The 26,711-nt window shown below is 44.7% G+C and overlaps 1 protein-coding gene and 1 long non-coding RNA gene across 5 annotated transcripts; one reads left to right on the forward strand and one right to left on the reverse strand.

Annotated features, from left to right (window-relative positions):
- DERL1 (derlin 1) lies at window positions 1-24,907 on the reverse strand. Of its 2 annotated transcripts, none has more exons than XM_086337046.1 (8): window positions 24,590-24,907; window positions 14,885-14,996; window positions 10,916-10,980; window positions 9,876-9,902; window positions 9,216-9,311; window positions 7,671-7,723; window positions 6,127-6,237; window positions 1-2,274 (listed from the first exon to the last, which is right to left on the reverse strand). In XM_086337046.1, exons 1-8 carry the CDS (start codon window positions 24,740-24,742, stop codon window positions 2,136-2,138), a joined length of 756 nt encoding a protein of 251 aa, XP_086193172.1. In that variant the 5' UTR covers window positions 24,743-24,907; the 3' UTR covers window positions 1-2,135. The 2 variants fall into 2 exon arrangements, with proteins under 2 accessions (XP_086193172.1, XP_086193173.1); XM_086337047.1 differs by lacking the exon at window positions 24,590-24,907 and adding an exon at window positions 24,268-24,533.
- On the forward strand, window positions 24,614-26,711 carry LOC147359568 (uncharacterized). Of its 3 annotated transcripts, none has more exons than XR_015140894.1 (2): window positions 24,614-25,173; window positions 26,233-26,711. It is a non-coding gene; the product is annotated as an uncharacterized LOC147359568 (long non-coding RNA). The 3 variants fall into 3 exon arrangements; XR_015140896.1 differs by having other exon boundaries at window positions 24,852-24,987; XR_015140895.1 differs by having other exon boundaries at window positions 25,159-25,373.

Raw genomic sequence — 26,711 nt, forward strand, 5'->3', positions numbered from 1 at the left:
TCAGGTTGTACATTTTAATTTATAGTTTTTGCCAATAAAAAGATTAGTTACAAAAAAAGAATCTCTATACAAAATCAGGATTTCTTTTCCCTTTCACAAAGAGAATCCACTGTCACGTCTCGCCTTGCCAAAGCAAATCTCAAATAGCTCGCATGGCAAAAATTATTCCGAGGTAATCCAGACAAAAATTAATACGATTATCAGCTTCTTAAATTTGCTTGAATGGAAGAACGTAGTGAACACTTGGCCTTGAAGAATTCTAAACAACACTTGGAACCTTCAGAAAGACTCTTGCTCTTGGGCATTTGAGCTGCTGAGAGGGCGTGCAGGAAACTAGCTCACTTACCATGAGATTCTTCTTACACACACACACACACACACACACACACACAGAGTCTCCACTCCTGCTTGGTGGGTGCTAGGGCGACATAATAGGAAGAAGGGCTTTTAAAATTTCACAAGTAAATTTTATTGTGGCCACAGGTCAACAGCAGAACACGTGACAGCTGGGGTTCATGTTCTCCCCGTCTCCTGTGTTATCATATAAATTAAATATGGAGAGGTACACGCAAACAAGCCTCATGAAAACCTAGGAGCTGTTTTCAAATCGCCATTTCCTAGAATAACACACATCACTGCTTCAGAGTCATCCTACGAGTGCACAGTGCTTCCATACAGAACCACGCGGCCAACGTCCAGAGACGTTTTAGTTGACTAGGAGTATGGCAGCCTCTCAGCACTGCTCCTAAGCAGTTCACTTTCAGAATAAAAATATAAAATGAGAAAACTGTGCTGAACATCATAGCCTTCAAAATAAAAACTATTTGGTGACAAGCCTAGCTCTGATGGAAAAAGCCCACCTTCGGGGGGGAGGGGGGGTAGACTTGTGGGTGTTGAAGTTGGTCTGATGTACCTTCATGACTCGAAATAAAAAAGCCCTTCAAACACAGATGTGTCTAAAGCCATTACAACCCAGAATTACGTGATTCACTTAGATGTGCTTATAACACCTCCTGAAATAAGATCTACATACAAGGAGCTGCACCCTCCTCACAACTAACTTAAGCATATGGCCATGGGGGTGAAGATGGGGGGCTGGTTTATCCCCCCCCAAAAAAAGACAACTTAAATAGGGTTTAAAGTTCTCCCCTCCACTCAATAAACATATACCCAGAATGAGAACAAAGCAGGATTAATGACCAGATGCCACAAGAGCTTCTCCCTGTGGCCAATGTGAGCTGGAATTTTCTAGCACAATGCAAACCCACTATTCTGGGTACACATAGCGCCCTACACAAGATGCCTATCCCGGGTAAAACCCAGACCCTATGAAAGGTGCAACCCCACTAGTTTTGATCGCTTAACTTGGGATTAAAGAACACCTAGCAGGGCCTCTCGTGCCTCATTAATACCGATCTGGAGTCCTTGCTGACTCAGCGGCGCTTTTATTTTTTTTAATCAAAATAGCTGATGAGGTGGCAAACGGTGACAACTGACAGCAGGTCACGGCAACTCCAAAGGCCGAGGGAGCTCTTCGTCCACTGCTCTGGCTTCTGCCCTAGGGTTACGGTTCTGCCACTGCAAAACGCTGTGAACAGGTCTCTGTGGCCAAGCTGTGGCAAAGGTCAATAAATAAAGAGCTGGTCAGAGGCAGAACCATTTTACAGGCAGACTCCTCTAGCTGGGAATGTGGGAGAGGGAAAAAGGAGGAAGGAGACGTGTGTGTGAGGAAGAGGTAAGAGCCCCGTGGACAGGGGTCTGGTGACCCAATGCCAGACACCCAGCTTGCTGCCGGCAGAGTCGGACCTGCCAAAACCCATCACTCAGATGGAAAAGGAAAAGAAGACATCAAAAATAATACTAATAATAATGGTAATACGGCCAGTTCTGAAATTTGCACAGTTGATAATTTGTTCTTCTTAGCAGTAAGGACTTGAATGAGAATCATGAAACTCGAGGAACACTTTTTTTTTTTCCCCAGGATTTAAAAAACTGTTGTCTTGTTCTGAAAGACTACATTCAGTGTGGGTCAGATCCAACAGCATCAGCTAGAACTCAGTGGTGAAGGCCACCCCGAGCTGGGAGGAAACGTCATCTGAGTGGAGAGGCTGGTGGGCAGGCCGGAGGCCGCTCCTTCACTGGTCCCCGAGCCGAAAGCCCTGGCCCCAGTTGTGTCGACCGCCTCCGCCGTTCTGATCGGCCGCTCGCCTCATGCTAGCTGGGGGCACGCCAAACCCCGACACCCCTCCTCTCCTGCTGGGTAGCCAACGGTACCTGGAGCAGAGTGGACGAGACACAAAATGAGAGAAAACCACAAAGTCATTTCCACGTAGTTGTCCATCTTTATCTCCCTCCCCGGGGTTCCCATGGCATCTGTCACATCGAATTACGTTCATCTGTGGCCACGGAGAGGCTGAGGACAATGTCTCATTTAACTGTCTGATGGCTCAGTGGGTAAAGAATTCACCTGCAACGCAGAAGCCACAGATTCAATCCCTGGGTCGGGAAGATCCCCTGAAGGAAGATCCCCTGGAGGATCCCCTCCAGTATTCTTGCCTGGAAAATCCCGAGGACAGAGGAGCCTGGTGGGCTACAGTCCAAAGTCCCGGTGGACTCCATGCCCTGACCACAGAAGGCACTCACTTTTTATGATTTTTTTTTTAACTAAGGTTTCACACTAACTTCACACTCTGAATTTTTTTTTTCCTGATTACAAAAACAATTTATGTGGGAACAGTAAGTATGGAAACAAAAACGTCAACACCCACAAGCCCAGCAACCAGAAAGAACCATCTATATAGCATCTTGGTTTATATAAATACGTAGCTAGCTTGCTCAAAGGGCCCTAAGTAAATTCAGTTCCAAGGACAAATCCGCAACCAGAGTGTCTGAGCGCCTCACGGCATCTCCATGATGCAACTGGGTTCTTCGCGGCCATCAAGGGACAGTGGAGAAGGCGGCTTTCTGTCTTGGAGTTCGGGCATGTGTTCAAGTTCATTCATTGTGTGTCCTTCAACTGCATTCTTTCCATCTCATTGGGCCTGAAGCTGAGGCCCAAAAAGGTTAGCTGATTTCCCAACTTACATATTAATAAATTCAGAGTCACAGAACAGCTAAGAAAATGTAAACCCAGGACTCTATGCTCTTAGTAGTTTTTCCAACAATTTCCCTTCCTTGATTATTAGTCAACTGAGCATCTATTTTCACCTGTTCCACTTATCAGATCCTGATGCTTTGATTTTTGGCTTGAAGCACAGAGACTGTGATCTGATATCCCGTTTTAAACCCCTCATGGCACCAAGGGCTTCCCTGGTGGTTCAGATGGTAAAGCATCTGCCTGCAGTGCGGGAGACCCAGGTTCAATCCCTGGGTCGGGAAGATCCCCAGACAAGGAAATGGCAACCCACTCCAGTACTCTTGCCTGGAAAATTCCATGGATTGAGGAGATTGGTAGGCTACAGTCCATGGGGTCGCAAAGAGTCAGACGTGACCGAGCAACTTCACTTTCACTTGGCACCAAAAACAAACCACGAGGGGTGACCTGCCCACAGCAGGAAGCCTGAGGAGCTCAACCTTATCATAAGGCATTTCCCTCACATTGGGTACTGCTTGTTTAAAAACGCATCTCATCTTCACAACTGCCCTACAACAGGTACTACTATTACCCCATTTTATAGATGGGAAAACTGAGGCAGAATTGAGTCGAGCTCTTCTGAAGTGACAAGCAGGATTCAAACCCAGGCAGCCTGCCTCAAGCTCACACCCCGTCCCACAGCCCGCACCTGCCGCCACCCATAGCGTAGAGCGCTTGATTCAGACGATAGCAGTTAGTGACCAAAGTCCTCGTGTCTTTACACATCAACCCTGTTAGCTGTACGTTCCCTCTGCAGAAAGACAATTAATCGCCTTGTAAAAACAAAAACAACGGAAGAAGATCCGTCTACCTTTTATTTTTTTGGCCTTACCTCTCAGCGAGTGGGACCTTAGCTCCCCAACCGGGGACTGAAGCCCTGCTGCCTGCAGGGCAGTGCGTTTTCTTAACCACTGGACTGCTAGGGAAGTCCCTGTCTACGTTTCTAAGCAGAATGCAAAACAGTGATACATCTTAGAATTCTATAATTCACATCTTCCCTTTTAAACAAATTCAGCTTGATCATTAAATCAACATGTATTTCCAAGCACTGGTTTCCCAACATGCATAACGTTCTGGCACAAATAACATTCCTCCAAAGTATATAATAAATTGGAAGACTTAAAAAAGGCAACGCCAGGGCTGTCTTGCTTTGCTTCTGACTCTGAGACAATATGGAAGCCATCGCCACTGCTTAAACAGATAGTGAAATTAAATGCAAGTAATTAGTATAAAAAGATACCCAATTATACATAATCAACAAAGATTTATGATAATTTCAAAGCAGTTACTGCTTCTGTAAGGAGCTACATTTTGTCATCTGATCTTCATGCAAAATTTCACAGAAGGGCTTCCACCAACAGGGAAAGCTCATGAGGAAGGCAGGCTCCAGTGGGCTGCTGGTTTTGCCACTAGAATCGCATACATGTTGTTGCCCACAACTGAGAAATGTCTCCAAGCCATTACATCAGAATACAGCCGTTTAAAGTAAAATAACTCTTGGCTGCCCCCCAAAGCAACAAGTTTTGTTTTTTTTTAATGATGCATCTGCCATCAGACTTGATAAACCTAGATTAAAAATCCAAGCCTGCTGTTATTGTGTCCTTTGATAATTAGAAAGCAGATTGGTCATCAGTTTTTTTTTTAGCCTGAAGGCAACTCAAGACTCAGACGAGAAACAAGTTTCTTTTCATGCTCTTAATGAAGGGGGGAGAAAAACGAAGAAAAAGACACACATACACAACAATAGTGTTACTTCTCTGTATATTTCACAATGAAGGATTTTCAAATACCTTCCTCTAGCCTATGACAGTGAGGGCAGGGGGAGGCACTCACGTTTTACTGGCCTCATTGGCCCCTTGGAAGAATGGCGAACTGCACAACATTAAAATGAGCAAGACGTGAAAAGGGTTTTTTTCGCCTTTTTTTTTTTTTAAGCTTCTAAGTGCAAGCTCTCACCACATATGCCCGACCAGAGATCAGGAGAGACTGTCAGGCCGGCTGCGACACCAGATGGCGATTTACTGGCCCCTTCTCCAACAGCCATTTGGTTCCCTGACAGGATGGTCACACTGCTTACACACTTAAGTGTGTCAGCATCTCTGAGCGGGTGGGAGTGTGCATCAGAATCCCGCCCCCCACCCCGCCCCAACTTTAGGAGTGAGGCTGAGAGAGCTTACGTTTACTGAGCACCCGCTACTGTGCTGGCGAGGGTGAACCCCACTTCCGGCCGTCCTGCGAGACGGGGCCACCCCTCAACTCACAGACTCGAAAGAAAGCTGGGGGGAATTTACTCAGTCACTTTCCCAATATCCAAACTGGTCGATGAGGGGAATGGGACTCCGACCCAAGTCTGCCTCCAAACCCAAGATGGGCCCTCAGCCTCCTCCCTAAGTACACCCTGCTAACAGGACAGGCAGCAGGACACAGCCCTCCAGCCTCTCACTGTAACACTGCGAAGCCCTCGAAACGTTCTGGTCTGTGATACTAAATATACAAATGCTTTAAACTGCTAACCGGTGGACCTACTTACCCTCTTACACCTTCCTCAGCTGAAATCTTGGGTAAAACTGGCACCTCTGTCACCCTGGCCCCCTAATGCTCATACTGGAGCCACACATGAGCGCCCCGCCCGCTCAACAGAGCCCACAGCTCCCTGTTCTTCTCCTGGAGCCTGGATTCAGGCTCTTGTGTCCCTGACTGTAAGAGACTACAGAGGTCACTCTAGAAAGCTGACCTTCACCTTGCAATCCTAAAATAAACACAGCCCTTCTTAAGTTTTCCCATGGCTGACATACAGGCCATTTCGGGGTTTTATAGATAGAAGAAGATTCCAGGAGAAGAGCGGGCCTCAGCTTGGAGTGACCAAGGCAAGTCCCTGGCTGGCTCACCCTTTCCCCATCAGACAAAGAGGGAACTCCTACCCCTCATGGAGTCTTTATCGGGAGGCAGACGACCGTGGGCACTGTCAAACAAGACGGGGTAGAAGCACTTACAAAAACTGAGGCGTGGATAGAAAATTCCTCCCTCCCAAGTCCATCGGGTATCTGAACATGAGGAAGAAATAAAGATGTCCGACAAGATTTCCAATTAGCTCATTGATGACCCTGCAAACAGAGAGCCAGATGAGTTTCAAGACATTCAAGCAGTAAAGTGAGCCGCAGCAAGTTTTAACTAATAGCAGGGAGAAGAGATCCCTCGTGGCAGCTCATTTCTGGTCCTGGGAGTCTGTGACAGCTCAACAGTGAGCCCTTGTGCAGTCTGAGGGGCGTGCACATTCTGAATGAGAAGCAAAATCGATCCTCTTGAACCAATGGTGTCTGGGCTCTTCAAGGCCAGCTGCCTCTCTGACATCTTTTCAAGCCCCAGCCCATTCTCAAAACATTGTTTGTGCTACTTTCCTGCGTCAGGAAGGGGTGGGGGGAAGTTGTAAGCTTCTGAACGCTTTCAGTCACAAACACCGTATTTGCAAAACAGGGGTATATTTGAAGGCTGGCAAGAGAGAGTCACAGGAGCAAGGAAGAATGAAAAATGTCCGCTCCTCCTGTTCCTGGAGCCATGGATCACGTCTCCCTCGCCTCTTGTGTCCCCGACTGTAGGACACCACAGAGATCACTCTGGAAAGCTAAGCTTCACCTTGTAAACCTAAAATAAGCATGGCCCTTCTTCAGTTTTCCCATGGCTGACATGTAAGCCACTTCAAGGTTTTACAGATCCACTCTTACCGTTACACATCCTTCTCCGTCTCCACCTGCAACATCCTTCCTGTTAGGGACTCATCAGTTTCTACAACTGCTCCCAGACCAAAGCCCAGGACTTGCTCTGCTCTAACAGAGTCTGTTTACCCAATTCATTCCCTTCTGCCTAGGGATACGCAGCCGAAGTTAGAACCCCAGAGAGCAAAGACATCACCAGGTTAAGAACTAGTACTATCAAAATCTGTTTTAAAACATTAAAAATATTTTGAAGTGTAAGAAATGGGAGTTCTTAGAAGAGCCACATCTTGAAATCCTCCTTCCAAAATTCTGAATGGATCCTTTCAAGGTTTTCCTAAGCCTCAGGTCTAATTCCAGACTAGAAATCTGACCGTTTGGCCCAAACTTTCGTACTATCAAACCACTGACAAAACTTCCCATCTGAGAATCTGTGCATTCTTGTGACTGGTGAGCAGTTTCCAAGGCGTTTTGGAAATGCCTTAAAAATTAAAATATGAATTTTATGCACAGAGGAGACAGCTCAGATAAAATTAGGTCTATACTTGCTCAATCTGGACAGTGAATCCAGAAATAAATATTTATTTGAAAACACATATATGGAAGCTATCCTATGACAACAAACTAACAGCAACAAAAAACCATTCAGTGCTAAATGTGCCTAAAGCCCTGCGATTTTAATCGATTACATCCAAATGAAATTATTTCAAAAGCATCATCAATGCTGAGAATCTTCAAAGCGTTATAAAGATTAGGGAAGGAACATAAAGAATAATGGAAGTCTTCCAAGGGTTACTTTGAAATTAGATAAATCTACTATCACTTACGAGCCTCCAATGATATAGTTGAATCCAAGGATAACCCAAGGTAAATAACAAGCCTAGGAGAGAATATACAGAAACATGAATAACTACACCTGCAGAGGATACAGTTGCCAGGGGGCTGAACTGGGTAAGGTTGTCCTGACAAGGGTTTTTATACATCCTTTGGAAAGTCACTGCAGAAATTCCTTAGCTCAATCTAGCATCACTCCTAGTATACTTGAAACGTCCCATCTAAAATTATACTTATTCGTATGTTAGCAACTGGAGAGACAGTACTTTGCTCATAGTTTTCAGCTACAATACAGGACCTGCTGAATTATAACAAACAGCTTTAGAAAGTAGATGAATGGCCTGTGGATGCTAATAAAAAAATGGTCCACAATAAGATTCACAGGAAGGCTCCAGCCAGCTAATTGTTACCAATCAACTATAAAACAGCTCATTGTTTTAGAGTCTCCTTTTACGTATTTCACGGTTACTTTGAATTCTTATCAAATTATACATCAGTATCTTGAACTATTACTCTCCTAAATAAGACAGCTCTCCAGATGCATTCAACATTTGAGCCCCTGTGAAAAATTTATGAACAGAAACCTCAATTAAGTAGGGTTGGGAGACCAGAAGGGGGAGCTCTCACGTCCTGTTTCAACAGCTGAGCCCAACAGGAAGACAGACTTCTTTCCTTATAAGGACTCAGCCAATGAAAAGCTTTGTTTATCACAGCCCTCTTGACTTCCTTTTCCTCTCTCTATAAAAGCACTCTCCTATCACCGGCTGCAGGGACTAGGATGTGGCTTGCCATGGCTATAGAAGCTCTCTACCGGTCCCCAGTAAACTCATCTTGTCTGGAGATATATCTGGCGGCCTGTTTACTTGAGGTTAACACCCCTTAACAGAGTCAAGACATCATACTTAAGAACTAAAGAAGTTACAAAAATATCACAAACTTGGAAAGAGAGGGTTACATATCAATAACTTGAAGGCAGAATGTGGTAAGGACTGTAAGAAGAACACAAAATATTTCAGAAGCACAAAGGCAAGACCAGTTCCAGGCAGGAGAGGAAGAAATATGTTCAGTCCCAACTCAGATTAAGAATGGGCAGGATTTACACGAGGAAGAAAATCAAAACGATGTTACAGGTGGAAAACTGTGAGAGGAGGCACAAAGGGAAGTGTTGGGGGGGCAAAAACCCAATCTGTTTCAGCGTAAGTGTAAAATACCTAACGGGAATGATTAAGAAGAGATTTTTAAAGGGAGGGCTCCATCTGAGTATCCTTCCTTCCCTCCCTCTACCACACTCACATCCATGAGATCACTCAGGACACATGCCTGAGGGGCCTGAGGTCCAGAGGGAGTGAGGTCAGCAAAGGAGGTGGGATTGACTAAAGAAATCCAGGGGAGCTGAGCAGGGGAGACGGGGCCTGCTGATGGTTTACTGCTCTGCAGTGACCTCTGCCGGACATGTCAGAAAGTACACCTCTGGGCGGAAAAGCGAGATCTCTGCAGAGACAGATGAAAAGGCAATTTTCCCAACTAGGTTAGAGTACCTTAAATCGTGTTCCAAACCAAAATGACACAATCATGTCTCGATTCAGCTGGGCCCAGACATAAAGTACTGACATGATCAGAGGAATCATCAGCAACTGCAACAAAAGAAGTGAACGTGTAAAGATAAGGCTAAAAACAGAGGCTTAGCGTGAATCCATCTTTTTTGTTTTTAACCTCTCTCCTCCAAATAAATTCTCACACGGCTATTCAAAATGCAGAAAAGAAATTCAACTCACCACAATTATAAATCAGCCCTTTTACTTAAACATGCAATGCATGCTTTAAAATCCTCTAATAAAATACAATTACATTATTTGGGATAGATTCAGAAATACCAGGGTCAAGTTCTGTTACTTGAAAAAAATATGCAAAAAGCTTTACTTTTGGTGTATTCTCTATTTTTAAAAAATACACATCCATGTACATGCACAGAAAATAATGGATAACCATCATTCTCAACGTTCACACTTAATAAAGAAGCCAGAAATGAGCAAGGAAAGTAATGATTTAGGTAACTCACGTTAGAATCTTCAAAATACCATATAATTAATGCAATGTAATACAAGTGAAACTTTTTTCGAAGTTTAAACTTCTGTCGAAGGACATTAACAATAAATCTGAAACATACGAAAGGGCAAACAGTTTCAAGGGACACTTACCTGCATATCCATTGCTAAGCCAGTAATCTTGGTTCGTCAAGTTAAAGATCAGACACAAACACAGCATTCCACACCTAATAAAAGTTCATTTCATTCCAGTTTCCGGAAGGAAAAACACTTCTCTATTGTTCAGGTTGCTTAAAACATCCCAGAACACAAAGGTATCTAATCACCGTCACTGTGAGCACACTATTAGACTCTCCAATGATGAAGAAACTAGAAATTAACTGCTTTGGCCCATGATTCAGTTTGGTCGCCTGTGTCCTCTGTGCCTTGCCACTGCAATTAGGAGATGGAGGGGCCTGTGCCCCCTGAAATAGCTAATGCTTCTACTCTCATTCAGGGCTCCCCAGCACAGGTGAAGTCCAAAACAAGCTTTTTATCTTCCCTTAGAAGAGGGGAAAGGGCGTGCAAAGTGCCACACTTTTCAGGCTCTTGGTCAGGTTTCAGTGGACGCTGAGCCCCAGAGCCATTCTGAGCTCCCCAACTCTGCACCGGGCTGGAGCCGACAAGCCCCTTCTGCCGCACTCACCACCTGGGAAGGTCTGCAAGCCGCAAAGCTGCTGACACCCGCAGCTGATACACAGCAAGCAGAGAGGCCCGCCGGGCCCTCACAGAGGGACTGAGGTACCGGACGGCACTGAAGTCAGGAAGGGATGCTGGCTGTAAATTAGTTTTCTGATAAGGACCGCAGCTTTCGAAAGCTGTCTCACGGCACAGAATCTCTTTGTGCTGCAGTCAACAAGCTGGCACACCCGAGAACACAGAGAACTGGGAACGAGAAGAGGGGACGGTAATCAAAGTCAACCAAATGTGGAAAAACCCCACAAAGACAACAGCAAGAGAAGGCATCACTCTGGGACTATGTGATTTACAACCGCTACTGGAAAGATTTAATGATTCTTAATCATTAACTACAGTAAATAAAGATGCAAATAACTACCACTGGAAATGTTCTACAGATTCCTGCCTATTTCCCAAACCTGAAAAAAAAAAAACAACTGGTTACTTCTGGCCCCAAATAACAGATGAAAGGATACCACGATGCAAATCCAGTTGAAGAGGAGCATGAATAAATAGTCTGCTGGCCTCCCATCAAAAGCTCCTGGAAACAAAAATAAGTCAAATGTCATGGTTCGGAATTTCAGAACAAAGGAACTTCAATGTTGAGAAATACTTCAAAAAACTATAGAGGAAGCAAAAACATGAGAATATTTTTAAATCACTCCTCGGAAGCAAAAGAACATTTTTTACAGCCTAAAACCATGTCTGCAGTAAAGCTGTGGAGGAAAGTCACCTGGGAATCGAGGCTAATCTGTGCCCTCTTGACTGAATTCCAGTCCGTTACATGCTCTGCTCAACTGGCAGGAGCCAGAAGAGATCCAAAGGGAGGACAGTCAGGTCACAGCTACTGCGAAGCCCCTCACAGCCTGCTTGCTGGACTTTCCTTCTCAGCTCCCATCACGAGATGGAGGCGCATTTGTGATTGCCTGGCTCATCCCTTCTTCACCCACTTGCCCGTAAGCTCTATCGGGAGGAATCACGTCCATACTGCCTACCGTTGTGACTCCTCCCCACGAGGCTGTACTCACACACACACACGCTACCTCTCGGTCCGGCACTGGGCTTACTGAGACGATTCAGTCTCCATCTTCCAGGAGCTCACACTCTAGCAAAAGACAACGATGGTGGGGAGAGTAGCGCAAAGCCACACCTTTCCGCAGCCTTGATTCTTCCTCCTCCTCCCCCAAGTGAGGGAGAAGGAGAAGACCTATAACCCCTTTTTACAGACGAGGAAGTACAGCTACCTGACCAAAGCCACCTGGCTTTTAGAAGCAGAGTGAAGCCTAACTACTAGTTAAGGGTTATTTCTGCTACACCACGTCCTGGGCTCTGTCTTATTACGGGCCGAAGAATGGACATCAGCCCCGCTTTCCCTTCTGAGGATGGTCCTCACGCCTCCCGCTGGCAGACTAGGAGTGGGGCAGAGGAAAGAATCGAATGAGGCCAAGGTCCCTCTATCTCGGCCACTTCCCCTCCCCTCCACACCCCATCACAATGACATGATACAAAGTCCACTGTTTAAAAACAATCCTAACAAGCTAAAAAATATAAGAAACTAGTGAATATAACAGAAGAGAAGCAGACTCGCCGAGGCAGAGGACAAACTGGTGGTTACTAGTTGTGGGGGGCAATACGGAGCTGAGGGGCAGAAGGCACACACTGCTAGGTGTAAAACAGGCTCAAGGGGGTTCTGTGCAACGTGGGAAATGTAGCCAATATTTTCTAATAACTATAAATGGAAACCAGCCTTTAAAACCTAAAATTTTTTAATTAAACAATAAATTCGGGCTTCCCTTGTGATCCAACAGTAAGGAATCTGCCTGCCACTGCAGGGTACACTGGTTAGATCCCTGGTCTGGGAAGATCCCACATGCCATGGGGCAGCTAAGCCTGTGCCACAACTACTGAGCCCACATGCTCTAGGCCCGTGGGCTGCCTAGAGAAGCCACCGCAGTGAGAAGTCCACGCACCACAGCGAAGTTGCCCCTGCTTGCCACAACTACAGAAAGCCCAAGCGCAGCTACGAGGACTCACCGCAGCCAATAAACAGACAAAAATAAAGTAACAATAACAACCTAACAAGTATCAGAAAGGCAGAAAGAAAATCTACCTAAAAGAAACTAGATTTCAAGCCAAAGTCGCTTCTCTTTTCCTTATCCACCCCCGACCCCACCTCAAAGGCACACTCGAGCCACAGTTTTAAGGATGCTTAATGGGAGGGGATCAGGATGATGTATCAGAGCTGAAACTCTTCACAAAATCTCTAAATTCTAGTAACAGCTGTGCTTCTTTTGCTGTGGTTTTGGCTTTGTGATTTCTAAGGATTCTTTATATTGAATATGTAAAATGCTGTAATTACATAAACTACAGTACTGTATTATTTGGCAAGCTTGCAACTGGAAATTTACAAATTAACTGGTCCTCAAATTGCAGTCTTCTAGTTTCACATCAGAATCCTTATAAACCAGCCAACACTGCTAGAGACTTAAAATAGCCAAGCAGGAAAAAACGCAGGTGGCAAACATTTTGTCGCAATGTTATCTTGAAACTGTATGGTGGAAGGCAGACAGGGGTCAGTAAACTGGGCTCCAGTCCTAGCTGTGTTTCTCAAACGGCTTTGTGACCTGTGGGGCAGGTCACCACCGCTCCAGACCATGGTTTTCTTGTCTGTGAATTGAGAGGGTTAAACTGAAAGATCTCAAAAGTTCCTCTCTACATGAATGCTGGTATAGCATTATTCATAAAGCAAAGAAGAGAAAACAAGTCAAATGTCCCTCAGCTTATGAATGGAACAACGAAATGTGGTAAATCCATACGACAGCATCTTGACCTGGCAATAAGAAATGAAGAGGGACTTCCCTCATGGTCTAGAGAAGACTGGACTCCCAATTAAGACTCTGCACTCCCAATGCAGGGAGCTCCAGTTCCATCCCCGGTTGGAGAGCTAGATCCCACGTGGCACAACTAAAGATCTCGAATGCTGCAACTAAGACCCAGTACAGCCAGGTAAATTTTTTTTTTTTAATTATTTTTAAAATTAAAAAAAAAAGGAATGAAGTGCTAATCATAAATACTACACGGAAGAACCTTGAAAACACCACGTTAAGTGAAAGAAGTCAGTCATACAAAAGACTGCAGATTATATGATCCCATTTATAAGAAATTCCTAAGAGGCAAACCTAAAGAAGCAGAACATAGGTTAGTGGTTGCCTGAGGGCCGCAGCAGGGTCAGGGGAAATGAGACTGAGTAGAAATGGGGAACGGGTAGAGTGATGAAATGTTCTAAAACGCATTACAGCAATGACTGCACAGCTCTGTGAACATCCATTGAGTTATACACCTTAATGGGTAGAACTGTATATGAATTATAGGCCAATAAAGTTGTTTTTAAAAATGCCTCTCGGGGGACTTCCCTGGGGGTCTAGTGGTTGAGAATTTGCCTTCCAATTCGAGGGACATGGGTTCGATTCCTGGTCAGGGAACTAAGATCTTACATGCTGTGGGGCATCTAAGCCCACATGCCACAGCTAGAGAGCCCACATTCCGCAGCTCAGACCCAACACAGCCAAAATAAATAAGTATATTTTTAAAAATGACTCTCAGGACTTCCCGGGCAGTCCAGTGGTTAAGACTCCACACTTCCAATGCAGGGGACCAGGATTCAATCCCTGGTTGGGGGACTAAGATCCCACATGCCACGCAGTATGGCAAAAAATAAATAAATCCTAGCTATATATTTTTTAAAAGTTGAGTGTTTCCTCATGACTGATTTATGTCAATGTATGGCAAAAATCACAATATTGTAAAGTAATTAGCCTCCAATTAAAATAAATTAATAATAATAAAAAAAAAAGTTGAGTGTTTCACTTACAGAGAAGTCTAGGCTTTTACTTGCAATAAGGTAGTGTTTTTCAACACCAATTTAGGAGATGTATACACTTCAGCCCAACTGTGCCTTAAAAAACAGGGATTGCCATGTGACAGAAATGAGGGAGATGTCACGATAAGTGAGAGGTAAACCACCTAGCCACTCAGGATATGAACAAAATGTGGGAACTTCTGCCCTTGTATCTCTGTCACCTATAAAATGGTGACGCTGCTGCCGACACCCCATGATGCTCCTGTGGGGATTAAAAATCAAACAATCTAAGTGTCTTGTAGAGTTCTGGCAGAGCTACTACTTACGGAACGTTTACATCATTAGGCCCTTTCTTTTTTTTTTTTTTTGGCCATACTGCGTGGCTTGTGGGATCTTAGTTCCCTGACCAGGGATTAAACCTGGGCCCCCTGCAATGAACGCGCTCACTCCTAACCACTGGACCACCAGGAAGTCCTGAGTCATTTCTTTATATATGCTCACTGCCCTCAAAATGCCTCCACTACATACATACACGGATTAGCAAAACAGACAAAAACAACACTTAGAAAAACCAGGGATGACATACCTGTTTCGAGTCGAGTAGAGTACTGATATAAGAAGTATAAATTGACCAAATAAAGAAATCCAGTGCCTGGACCCACAGGGAAGTAAAAGGTGGCAGTGATTGGCCTCCAAATCTGTCCAGATCAAAATAAAACACAGCTGTTAGTTTCTCTAAGCTGAGGGTTTTTTTTTCCTTTTAACTAAACAAAATTAACCCTTGCAAAACATTCTCCTCAGTGATAAGAGCTATCACCAATATAATTTAAGAAAACAACTGAAAAGTTTTATCAGCTACAGTCCCATCAACCTGCAAGTCCATGGAGTTAAGATGGCATCATTTAACAAACAATACATACTTCTAGACAAATTGAAAACAATACAACAGAAGTACATGGCTAATCCTTACTAGGATGAGGCTTACAGCTATGCCTGTCATAAATGAATCATAGGGCACTTCCCTGGTGGTCCAGTGGTTAAGAACCTGCGCTTCCACTGAAGGGGGTGTGGATCCAATCCCTGGTTGGGGGAACTAAGATTTCAAATGTGCACTGCATACTAAGAGCTTCAGTCGTGTCTGACACTTATGACCCCCTGGACTGCAGCCTGCCAGGCTCTTCTGTCCATGGGACTCTCCAGGCAAGAATACTGGAGTGGGGTGCCATGCCCTTCTCCAGGGGATCTACCCAACCCAGCATCTCTTACATCTCCTGCATTAATTAGCAGGCGGGTTCTTTACCACTAGCGCCACCGGAAGCCCAAGATTCTGAATACTGTGGCCAAAAATAAATAAATAAAAATTTAAAATTGAAGTACAGTATCAGGACTTCCCTGGTGGTCCACTGGTTAAGACCCCAGGCTCTCAATGCAGTCCAAGTACTCAACTCTGAGTGAAAGTGAAAGTCACTCAGTCATATCCAACTCTTTGTGAACCCATGGACTATAAAGTCCATGGAATTCTCCAGGCCAGAATACTAGGGCAGATAGCCTTTCCCTTCTCCAGGGGATCTGCTCAACCCAGAGATTGAACCCAGGTCTCCCACACTACAGGCAGATTCTTTACCAGCCGAGCCACAAGGAAAGCCCAAGAATACTGGAGTAGGGTAGCCTATCCGTTCTCCAGATCTTCCCAACCCAGGAATCAAACCAGGGTCTCTTGCCTTGCAGGCAGATTCTTTACCAACTGAGCTATCAGGGAAGCCTGTAAATAACATTGTGTATCTTATTCTTGTCTAATTTACTGGCTAACACCTCCAGAACATCAAATAGTAGTGGCTGAAGATGGCAGCCTTCCCAGACTTTTGGAAAAGCCAACGTAACACTGGCTTTTGGCTTGACGGCTGTGTGTCTTACTCCTTGAGTATGAAAGACGGGGTCCCTATATCAAGGAGGTCTCAATAATGGGGAGCCTGTTCAAAGAAGCAAGAGTGGGCACAAGGAAGGGAACCCTAGTCTCAGAAAAATGAGTACAAACTCTCAAAGAACTGTGAGAGCACAATAAATGAATGGGTACGGCTAATAATCTGGGTGTGGCTGGATCAGAGGGCATTCGTTGTGGGGCCTGGCCAGGCATGGCTGGCAGGTCACATTCTCCAAGTACAGGACTGTAACCCTCTGAGCTTCATTCCTAGTGGGGGAAAATGCACTTTTCATACCGTGAAAAGTCACTTTCCAGCAACCTTGTGCTTAAACCAGTAAAACAACACAGGTTAAAATTCATTTGGGTTTATTCACAATTTTATCACAGAAACAGAACAGTCAGACAGAAAGAGCCCTGGAAATGATCTGAAAAGACAAGAGATTTCAGCCAGGGCTTACATGTTATCATTCTTCAGCCACAGTTTCCATGGTAAAGGAGGAATGATATCCTCTTTGGTTTTATCCATTTTGGTCAATGGCTTAAAAAAAAATAATAATGTGCTATTATGTTCACGTGCATGCCCTAATTCAAGAGGTGGATTTTATAGATGAGGCAACAGGATGAAAAAAGGTTAAGCAATAGCTAATAATTGGTAGAGCTAAGAAAAGTTTGTCCCAGACAGCCAGACTCGGGAGTTTATGACACTAAGCCTCTATTTTTACAAAGCCTCTCACAAGTGACATCATTATTACGAGGTATAATTAAAATTGGTAAAAATGTTCAGTACTACTATACGGCTTGTAGAATCCTCAAATGAACTGAGAGCAAGCCCACAAATTCACACTCTCTACTTCAGAAAAACACTGGGGGTAAAAGACCAGAAGCAAGAGAGCTGTGGCCTTGGCTCCTAGGAACCCGTGGGGCCTTGGAAATGTCTAGACCTTTGAGTTTGCATCTTCATCTACCTGTGACATTTGTCTTTGACTCTCTCCTTCCTTGACTCACAGATTTTGTCAAAGCTTGCAATTAAGAAAGTAGATGAAAAAGGTGCTTTACCAAAAAAAAAAAAAAAAGTGGGTGCACCACTATCATTACAATATCTTTTAGAAGACACGTGCTGACCTGGTTTTTACAAATTCCCATTTTAATCTACCCCCACATTCTTCTACGTTACTCGAGGCCTGATTTTGGAAAAGACACCTCCAGGTTTTTCCGACTACATTTTTCATCAACACTGACGACACAACACTATTTTCAGCCACTGTGTGCACCTGTGCTTTGGAAATCAGCAACTGTCAAAATACTGCACTTTTTTTCCCAGTTCATTAAGCTTACCCTTGAGTTATACGTGCTCTCACTGACCTAAGGGACTTGGAATTATCTTTGTATTACTTTAAAATTATAATATGAAAACACCAGGAGATAGTTCATCATTTCAGAAGGACACAATGTAATATATTTTTGAAATCCCCATTGAACAACATAGCCAACTAAATGCTCTCCTCTCCTCTAATGGGTATGGAGACAGTTAGTATAAGGAAATGGCTTTATTTTCAAGGCTGGGAGTGGTAAAGGCACTTTTTCGACCCTAGAAAGCCTGCACTGATCCCCTGATCCCTAAGACACAGCCAGGGGCAGTGAAAAGGGCATGGGATTTACAGGCAAGCATCTTATTTTAACTCCACAGAAACCCCAAGGCAGGAAACATCACCACTCACCTTTTCAAGAGGAAAGCTAGGTCCCTCATTAGAGCTGAGGTATCATGCCCAGAGTTCCCCACTTAATGGGGGCAAGAAGCCCATGTGCTCCCTGGCATAGAGGCCTTCAAAGAAACACCAGACACTGTTCATCAGCGTCAGCTACTGGTCCAGCGACTTCTGATGAGTGTTTAGTTCAACCATCCTTGAATGAAAATCTCCCAAACAACGTGCCAACGTGCTACTGAAAACATTACAAATGCCATCCAGAGTCTAGGGTAGTTTTTTTTTTTTTTTTTTAATACTATCAGAAACAAAAAATTGTCTGCAACAGTAAGGACTGGTTGATTTGGAGTTAAAAAAAAAATTCTACATGGGTCATCAAGTAAGTAAGAAAGAAGAGCCCCATGTGCCAAATGCTGGTATTAGCAAACTCCAGCTTTTCCTTTTTTTGGGGCGGGCGGAGGCGGGGGAAAGGGGATAGGGAAGGGAATACTAGACAGGCAAGAAAAACAAATGAAACCCACTCAATTTCAATTGTGGACTAGCTATTAGGAGTCATCAATTCTACTCCTAGATATAGATGTATGCTTATGTTCACCAAGAAGTGTTCACTATTCATCCTAGCCAAAGCCAGAATTCCCCCTAAAACCCTCTTACCAGAAGAAAGGGTAAATAAATGGTGGTGTGTTCACACAAGGGAACAATACAAGAATGAGCAATCTGTAACCACACACAACAATGTGGGTGACTCTCAAACTGCTGAAAAGAGGCTAGACACACAAAAATAAATACTTGTGTAATTTCATTTATGGACAAGTTAAGAAAATTGGCAAAAACCATCTACAGTATCAAAAGTCAAGACAGTAGTTACCCCTGGAGATGAGAGTGACCAGAAGGGAGCAGGAGGAAGGTCTTGGGGGATGCTGGCAATATTCTGTGTCTTGACCTGGTTGCTAGCTACAAGGCAATTACTTTACACATATACATGAAAGCCAAAGTTGTTCAGTTGCGTCCGACTCTTTGCAAGCCCATGGACTATACAGTCCATGGGATTCTCTTGGCCAGAATACTGGAGTGGGTAGCCTTTGCCTTCTCCAGGGGATCTTCCCAACCCAGGGAATGAATCCAGGTCTCCCGCATTGCAGGCAGATTTTTTACCAGCGGAGCCACCAAGGAAGCCCATGTATACACACATATCCTGCCTGTATACTGTAACTCAACAAAAAGTTTAAAAATGAAGCTATGAGCTAATGGGTAACCTTAGCTACAGACCACAGCAGAACCATGTAATGTGGAGAGCGCTGCAAAGGAAAGATTTAAAACCTGTACATACCAGAACACTTGCCACTAAAGTTCTAAATCCAAACCCTGAAGCTACTTCTATGCTCAGCCCCCAGACCAAGTTCATTCCCCTCCCAGTTATGTGTCTATATAATGCTTCTCCCAACACACTCAGGTGTCAGGCGGCTAGGCTTGCTGTCATCAGGTTAAATGCAATAACATGAGCAAAAGCCTGGCAAATATGGCACCAGGCCCGAACACCGATTTGGCTGGTGCCAGTTTTTATTATTCCTGGAAACAAGAAAAATTGAGAGTTCGTATCTTCTCATTTCCAGTCACGATGCTTTTAATAGGACAGGAAAATAATTCAGCAGTTACATAGTTACATTTCAATTACAAATTAAAATTAGAATATTACTGCTCAAGGAGAGAAGGCAGCAAAGGCAGGAATTGGCTAATAAATAAAAATAGGCACTATTTTTTAATCGATTATCCACCAGACTATTTACTGGGCACTTCACAAACATTTTTACATGTTTTATATAAGAGAGGCATGAAGTAGATAACATTTTTCCTCAACTTGAAGATAATCATTTTTTCCCCCAAAATTAGGATGTGCCTTATAATCAATACATTCATTTAGTGTAATTTGTACTTTCCTACTCTTCCAAAAAATATTAAAGGAGCATGTCATAATCAATGGAGTGACAACAGAGTTAACTTATAAATTATCCCCACTTTCAGTGAAGAGAGGGCTTCCCTGGTGGCTCAGATAGTAAAGAATCTGCCTGCAATGTGGGAGACCCAGGTTCGATTCCTGGGTCGGGAAGATCCCCTGGAGAAGGACATGGCAATCTACTCCAGAATTCTTGCCTGGGGAATCCTGGCAAGGATATCCTGGCAATTCCCTTGCCACCAGGATTCCAGGATCCTGGTGGGCTATATAATCTATGGGGGTCACAAAGAGTCAGACACGACTGAGAGACTAACACACTTTCAGTGAAGAAACCAATATTCAAAAAGGACAAACAGCTTTCCTGGGGGCATGCCACTAGCAAGGGGGCTGAGCCAGGCCTGGGGACCATGACTGAACTACTTGAAATCCACAGTCTTTCTACTCTCACAGAAAAGGAACAATAATTTGCTATGCCTGGTTAGAAAGAAATCACGCTCAAAAATGTTTTGTTAAATACTTCAGTGTGTATTTTGGTAGATATTATGCAAAGGAGTTAAGAGAACTATCCGAAACTCACCAAAATAGAAACTGAAACAGCAGCTGTCTATCAACTGGGGTAACACTGACCTCAGGATGACTGTGGGGGCTCAACGAGGTAAACTAGGAAGAAGCCAACACAGATGTAAGAAGGTGATGTTATTTTGCCCAAAGAAATGAAACATCCCCATGCAGGGAGCCCTGAAAGACATTTCAGAAACCACAAGGGCAGCAGCAAATTGCCATCTCTCTTCCAGTTAATCAGGGACCAATATGGAGCCATTTCATCCCTGTGGACTAGCTGATTGATGGGTGTGAGATGTGAAGGATGAAGAACTGTGGACAACAGTACAATGAGTCTTAACACACACCTATGCCTTTCCATCTACCCAAACTAAGGAACTAACATTACAAATGTTAGAGTTCCAAATCAACAAGCTTCTCACAGGAAACCCACGGATAAGGAGGAAAAGTAACCTTTCTCACTTCCAACATGAATTCACAATTTTAAATCGACCATCCCCAAGTTGTTCAAAGATGCAGATTTTAAAGAAAAAAAATGAGCCTCTTGCACAAAGCACATAACACACTCTTTGCCCCCATCCATCAGTCTCTCAGATGTGGTTTTTCCTTCAACTGCTTCAGCTGAAATGAGCTCCTCCAGGTGGGTCTGAAAGCTAAACTTGTTCAGAAAGAGCAGGAGTCAGAGCAGCAGAAAGAAAGGACAGATACTGGTCTCTCCACACCTGGGCAGTCAGTGCACAGTCCTGCCTCCCGCCAACAGCTTCCCCCCCTTCTCAGGATAACAAGCCCACAAGAAATAACCCAAGGAAGGTAGGAGAACTATGCAAAGTGTGACATGAATGATGACCTTTCTGATCGGTTCACCGTTTTTAACATTATACACCTGGAATCTATTAGAGGGCTTCCCAGATGGTGCTACAGGTAAAGAACCCACCTACCAACGCAGAAGAGGAGCCTGGTGGGCTACCGTCCATGGGGTTGCAAAGAGTCGGACACAACTGAAGCGACTTGGCACAGTCTGTAGGAAAGACTTGCTTTTACTAAGCTGACTACAGATGTAACCAAGGTTTTGCAAGGAGAGCTGAACAGCCAGTTTTGACCAGGCCCTTCTCATTTATGACCATTTACTATTTACGATCATTTATGACCACTGCACATTACCTAACATGCCACTGGGCAAAAGTGCACAGCATTTACCCAGGCAACAAACATTTCACCAAAACAAATAGAAAAGAATATGCAATTCTGGCTGCACACTCAGATCATACTCTAATACCCAACTGCCTTACTGAACTTCACCCGGATGCCTACAGGATCTTTAGACTTACTATGGCCAAAATATAACTCTTTATCATACCCTCCTCCACCCCCAAAACTCGGCCTCTCTAAACATTCCCAATCTCAGAAAAGAGCTCCACCAGCCACTCAGTTGCTCCTGTGAAAACAGTGACCTCTTCGAGATCTGCTTCTTCAGCCATTCACCCTTTGCATCCATTAGGCTGCAATCTTGCCCACTCCAACTCCCAAATCTATCCACTTCTATCTCTGAGACACCCTGGTCCAAATCACCATCTTTCCTGCATTCTAACTTGACTTATCTCTCTGGTCCCGTTACCTAGCTCTCCCTTGCCGCCATTCACAACACCAAGTCCATCCCACAGAGTTGTTTAGTCGCTAAGTTGTGTCCGACTCTCTTGCGACCCCAGGTACTGTTGCCTTCCAGGCTCCTTTGTCCATGGGATTATTCCTGGCAAGAATAGTGGAATGGGATGCCACTTCCTTCTCCAGGCAATCTTCCTGATGCAGGGATCAAATCCTGCATTGCAGGCAGATTCTTTACTGTTGAGCCACTAGGGCCTCCCCTCACCCCACAACGAGTAGCCAAGAGAATATTTCAGTCCTTTGCTCAAAAGGCTCTGCCTTTCTAGTGCCTTCAAATTAAAGTTCAACCACAAAGCCGTATACGATCGAGCCCCAGCCTACTTTTCCATCTTTGCTTTATTGTATTTACCCCTGGCTATCTCTCTGTCCTCCCTACTAATCCTCATCCCTCCCACTGACTTTGTCCTAACCATTCAGTCTTCTTCCTGATTCTAATTCCTGCCTCTAAGCCTTTCACTTATTATTTCTTCTTCTTGCAAGACTGTCCCCAGAGCCACATCTTCCCAAAACTGGCTCATCTTTCAGATTTCAGTTCAAATATATTCTCTGAGGCCTTTCTAGAATACTCTATCAAAGTCACCATCGCATGCCTCTCTCTTACTTTCTTCCTGTTCACTGTTGTACCCCTAGTGCCCAGCACTGGTTCCATGCATTCAACCAATAAGTAAGCACTTGCTATGTGCCAAACACGGATCCAGGTAACAAAGACAGTGGTACACAAGACAAGTGGTGCTCGTGGAGTTTTATTCTCTGAAGGGAAGCAGGCTGACAAACATCAAGGGCTGATATGCAGCAAGAAAAATTATGGGTAAGGGAGACAGAGTGAAGGAGAGGCACTATTTTAGAGCAATCATAAATGTCAATAAGGTGGCATTTGGGCAGACTTGAAGGAGGTAAGGAGGTACACTATGTCTATCGTACTCAAGCAGAGAAACATCACATGCAAATATCCTGAGGAGGGATGGAGTTTGGTGCTGAAGAAACAGGAAAGATCCCACTGTGGAACCTAATGTACAAGGTGAAGAGTAGTAGGAGATGAGCTCAGAGAGGCAGTAGGGGGCCGTGCAGGCCAAAGGACTTGAACTTTACTCAATCAGTTGAGAAGACATTAAAAGGATCTGGGCAGAAGACCGACAGGACATGGGTTTATGTTTTAAAAGGATCACTCTAACTGTCTAGAGTTAAGACTGAAAGGAACAAGGCTGGTATGATAATGGCTTGCAACAGAGAATAAAAAGGGACTGCATTCTGGATATTTGTTAAAAGTAAACAGAATTTGCTAACAGACTGTGGGATGTGAGAGAAGTCAAAGATGACTCCATGACTATTAGCTTGAGCTCCTATTAAAAATGGAGTTGCTATTTACTTCTAGGGGAAAGGGTATAGTGTTGGACACATTAAGTGTGTGATGTCTGTTAGTCATCTAAGTAGTCATTTCAAGTATATGGTTGGGCGTACAAGTCTGGAAGTGAGACAGATCTGGACTGAAAGTATGTATATTTGTATTTGAGAAACTTCAGCTTGTAGAAATGATTTAAAGCCATGAACTAAACGAGATCACCTGCAGCTAGGGAGAATACAGGAAAGAGGGCCTGGGGTACACCACAGTATTTAAGGATCAGGAAGATGAGGAATCAGCAAAGAAAACTAATAAATAGCCAGGGAAGAGAGAGAAGACAAGAGAGTGTTACCCACAGTCCAAACAATGTGTTGAAATTAATGTCAGATCTTAGTATCAGACCTGCACTGATTAAAGATTTAAATCACAGAATCCGGTCAATAAAGATAAACCTCCAGAAAACTAATATTGGCTTACCAGAAATATTACCCTGGACTGTTTCCTGAATGCTTAAAAAAAAAAAGATTCCATTTCTGGAGCAATTTACTCTTTACTAGGTCCTTCATAAATTCAACTACGACCTGCCAGATACTAAGGACTTGGGAGACACACAAATAAACAGACTCACTCTTTGCACCTCGGACTTTCAAATCACTCCTGCTGGGAAGAAACTCCATTAACATAAAAAGAACTCGGCTGGTGGTTGAGCAAGGCGACGTCCACATGCCACCCACGTGGATGGCAGAGCGAGGTCGGAGGGCAGGTGCTCCAGGTGGCCCCAGCCTGCCACTCACTGGCGTACCACAGATCGACAACTTATCAGTCTTACCTTCCCACTGCCGCCTTCTCGGGGCACAGAGGGCGGGGAGCACAATCTTAACAGAAGGACGAAATCAGTCCCTTCCCACCGGGCCAAACCGTGGAGCCTCCATGTCTCCAGCAATCCAGGCCCACGCTCGGACCCCTTGGCCAGCAGTCCACCCGTCCGTCCACCCGACCCCCGGACCAAAGGACCCCGCCCTAAACCGCGGGAGCCTCTGCACTACAAGTCCCACCAGGCACCGCGCGTCCGCAACCGGCCAGTCTACGCTCCGCCGCGGCGGGGCCACCTGGGGTCTGTAGGCGCCACTTGCCCGGTCGTCGGTCAGTACCTGGAAGCGATAGAGGAAGGCTTCGGGCCAGAGGAAGAAATAGGCCGGGCTGATAAGACCGAGTTTACCGACTAAGGGGACCGCGACAGTGGCGGCGAACCAATAGCGCGTGATGGTCGGGATGCTCCTAAACCAGTCCCCGATGTCCGACATCTTCGCCTCTTCGGTGGCCGGGATGCGCACAGCCGCCCGACTCCCCGTCCCGGCCCCCTCACGACGCGGCCTGCTCTGCGAGTGGAAAATGTCCAGGCGGAAGCCGCCCCAGCCCCCGGTGCAGAAGGCGGGGACCGGCGGACGTGGCGCCACCGAATTCGGACCAGCAAGGGAGAGTTCGGCAGCGAAACTTCCCCTTCCGGCGGCCGCCGACGAAGTTGACTAGAAGCCCCGCCGCTTAAAGGGCAAGCGTAGTTTTTCACCACTGGGTAGAAACTTGGCGTCTCGGAGGCGGGGCGGAGAGGGGCGGGGCCGGGCCGGGGCGACAACACGACTGGTGAGGAACAGTGGTTGCCAGCAGCAACGACAAATATTCCGGCCAATGGCGAGGCTAAACGCCCTCTACCTAGTCCTGCGGATTTATAATCCAGGTGGGTCTACTTGGAGGGTATTTAAAGGAGAAGGAGGAAATTAAACTACCACATAGCTCCTCGTTTGTTCATTGTTTCGCACAGAAGTTTGTTGAGGGCTTGCTAAGTGCCAAATAGGGTTCTAGACCCTGGAGGTGATGCAATCATCAGAGCTGTTGTACCTTCTCCCCTGGAGTTTACATACTAACCAAGATAGGGAGGTAATGAGCAAATAATTGAATAAGATAATTACAAGCGAGTGATAAGAAAAATAAAATAGGATAGTGAGGGGTACAGTGGCAGGGTGGGAGTGCAGAAGTGTGGGAAGAGATGACCACTTTTAAAAATATTTTTTTTCAGGGTTTTGTTTTTTTTTTTTTTGATATTTTTTTTTCTTTTTTTTAAATTTTTTTTTATTTTTAAACTTTACATAATTGTATTAGTTTTGCCAAATATCAAAATGAATCCGCCACAGGTATACATGTGTTCCCCATCCTGAACCCTCCTCCCTCCTCCCTCCCCATACCATCCCTCTGGGTCGTCCCAGTGCACTAGCCCCAAGCATCCAGTATCGTGCATCGAACCTGGACTGGCATCTCGTTTCATACATGATATTTTATATGTTTCAATGCCATTCTCCCAAATCTTCCCACCCTCTCCCTCTCCCATAGAGTCCATAAGACTGTTCTATACATCAGTGTCTCTTTTGCTGTCTCGTACACAGGGTTATTGTTACCATCTTTCTAAATTCCATATATATGCGTTATTATACTGTATTGGTGTTTTTCCTTCTGGTTTACTTCACTCTGTATAATAGGCTCCAGTTTCATCCACCTCATTAGAACTGATTCAAATGTTTTCTTTTTAATGGCTGAGTAATACTCCATTGTGTATATGTACCATAGCTTTCTTATCCATTCATCTGCTGATGGACATCTAGGTTGCTTCCATGTCCTGGCTATTATAAACAGTGCTGCGATGAACATTGGGGTACACGTGTCTCTTTCCCTTCTGGTTTCCTCAGTGTGTATGCCCAGCAGTGGGATTGCTGGATCATAAGGCAGTTTTTTTTTTTCAAAGGTTTTATTAATTATTGGCCGCACCCTGCAGCATATACGATCTTAGTTTCCCAACCAAGGACTGAACCTGAACCCCCTGAAATGAAACACTGAGTCTTAACCACTGGACAACTGGAGAAGTTCCTGAGAGATGGCCACTCTAGATGAAAATGGTCAAAGAGAACTTACAGGAGGTGACCCTTGAGCTGAGCCCCCGAAGCAAAACTCTGAGGAGTTTTCCAGGCAGAGAAAATAGCCACTTTGCACACACACAAAAATGTTCCCTGCCCTGTCAGTAAACAAAGAATGTTGACTTCCATTCCAGTAAACAGTGACTATTGCCTGCCATCAAGCCATCAGCCACTGCCGCACCCAGATAGTGGGCGCCCAGGAGAAAAACACGATACTGGCTCTAAATAGTTAAGATGCATATCTAAGGTATAATTTCAATGAGCCAGATTCTTGCATCTTCCCATAAATCGAAAAGCACTAAACGATTAA

The sequence above is a fragment of the Bos grunniens genome, chromosome 14 (genome assembly GCF_055505025.1).
Source record: "Bos grunniens cultivar Pamir isolate PY7600 chromosome 14, Bosgru_T2T1.0, whole genome shotgun sequence".
In the NCBI taxonomy this organism is placed as follows: domain Eukaryota; kingdom Metazoa; phylum Chordata; class Mammalia; order Artiodactyla; family Bovidae; genus Bos; species Bos grunniens.

What these genes read in the sequence shown, in the direction of transcription:
- DERL1 (XM_086337046.1), bottom strand. Translation starts at nt 24,742, where the DNA reads ATGTCGGACATCGGGGACTGGTTTAGGAGCATCCCGACCATCACGCGC. An exon ending in AACTATATCATTGGAGGCTC is followed by an intron (nt 6,238 to 7,670) that starts GTAAGTGATAGT and finishes CTCTGTTTGCAG; the next exon opens with GGTCATCAATGAGCTAATTG. An exon ending in CTATCCACGCCTCAGTTTTT is followed by an intron (nt 2,275 to 6,126) that starts GTAAGTGCTTCT and finishes ACTCTGCTCCAG; the next exon opens with GTACCGTTGGCTACCCAGCA.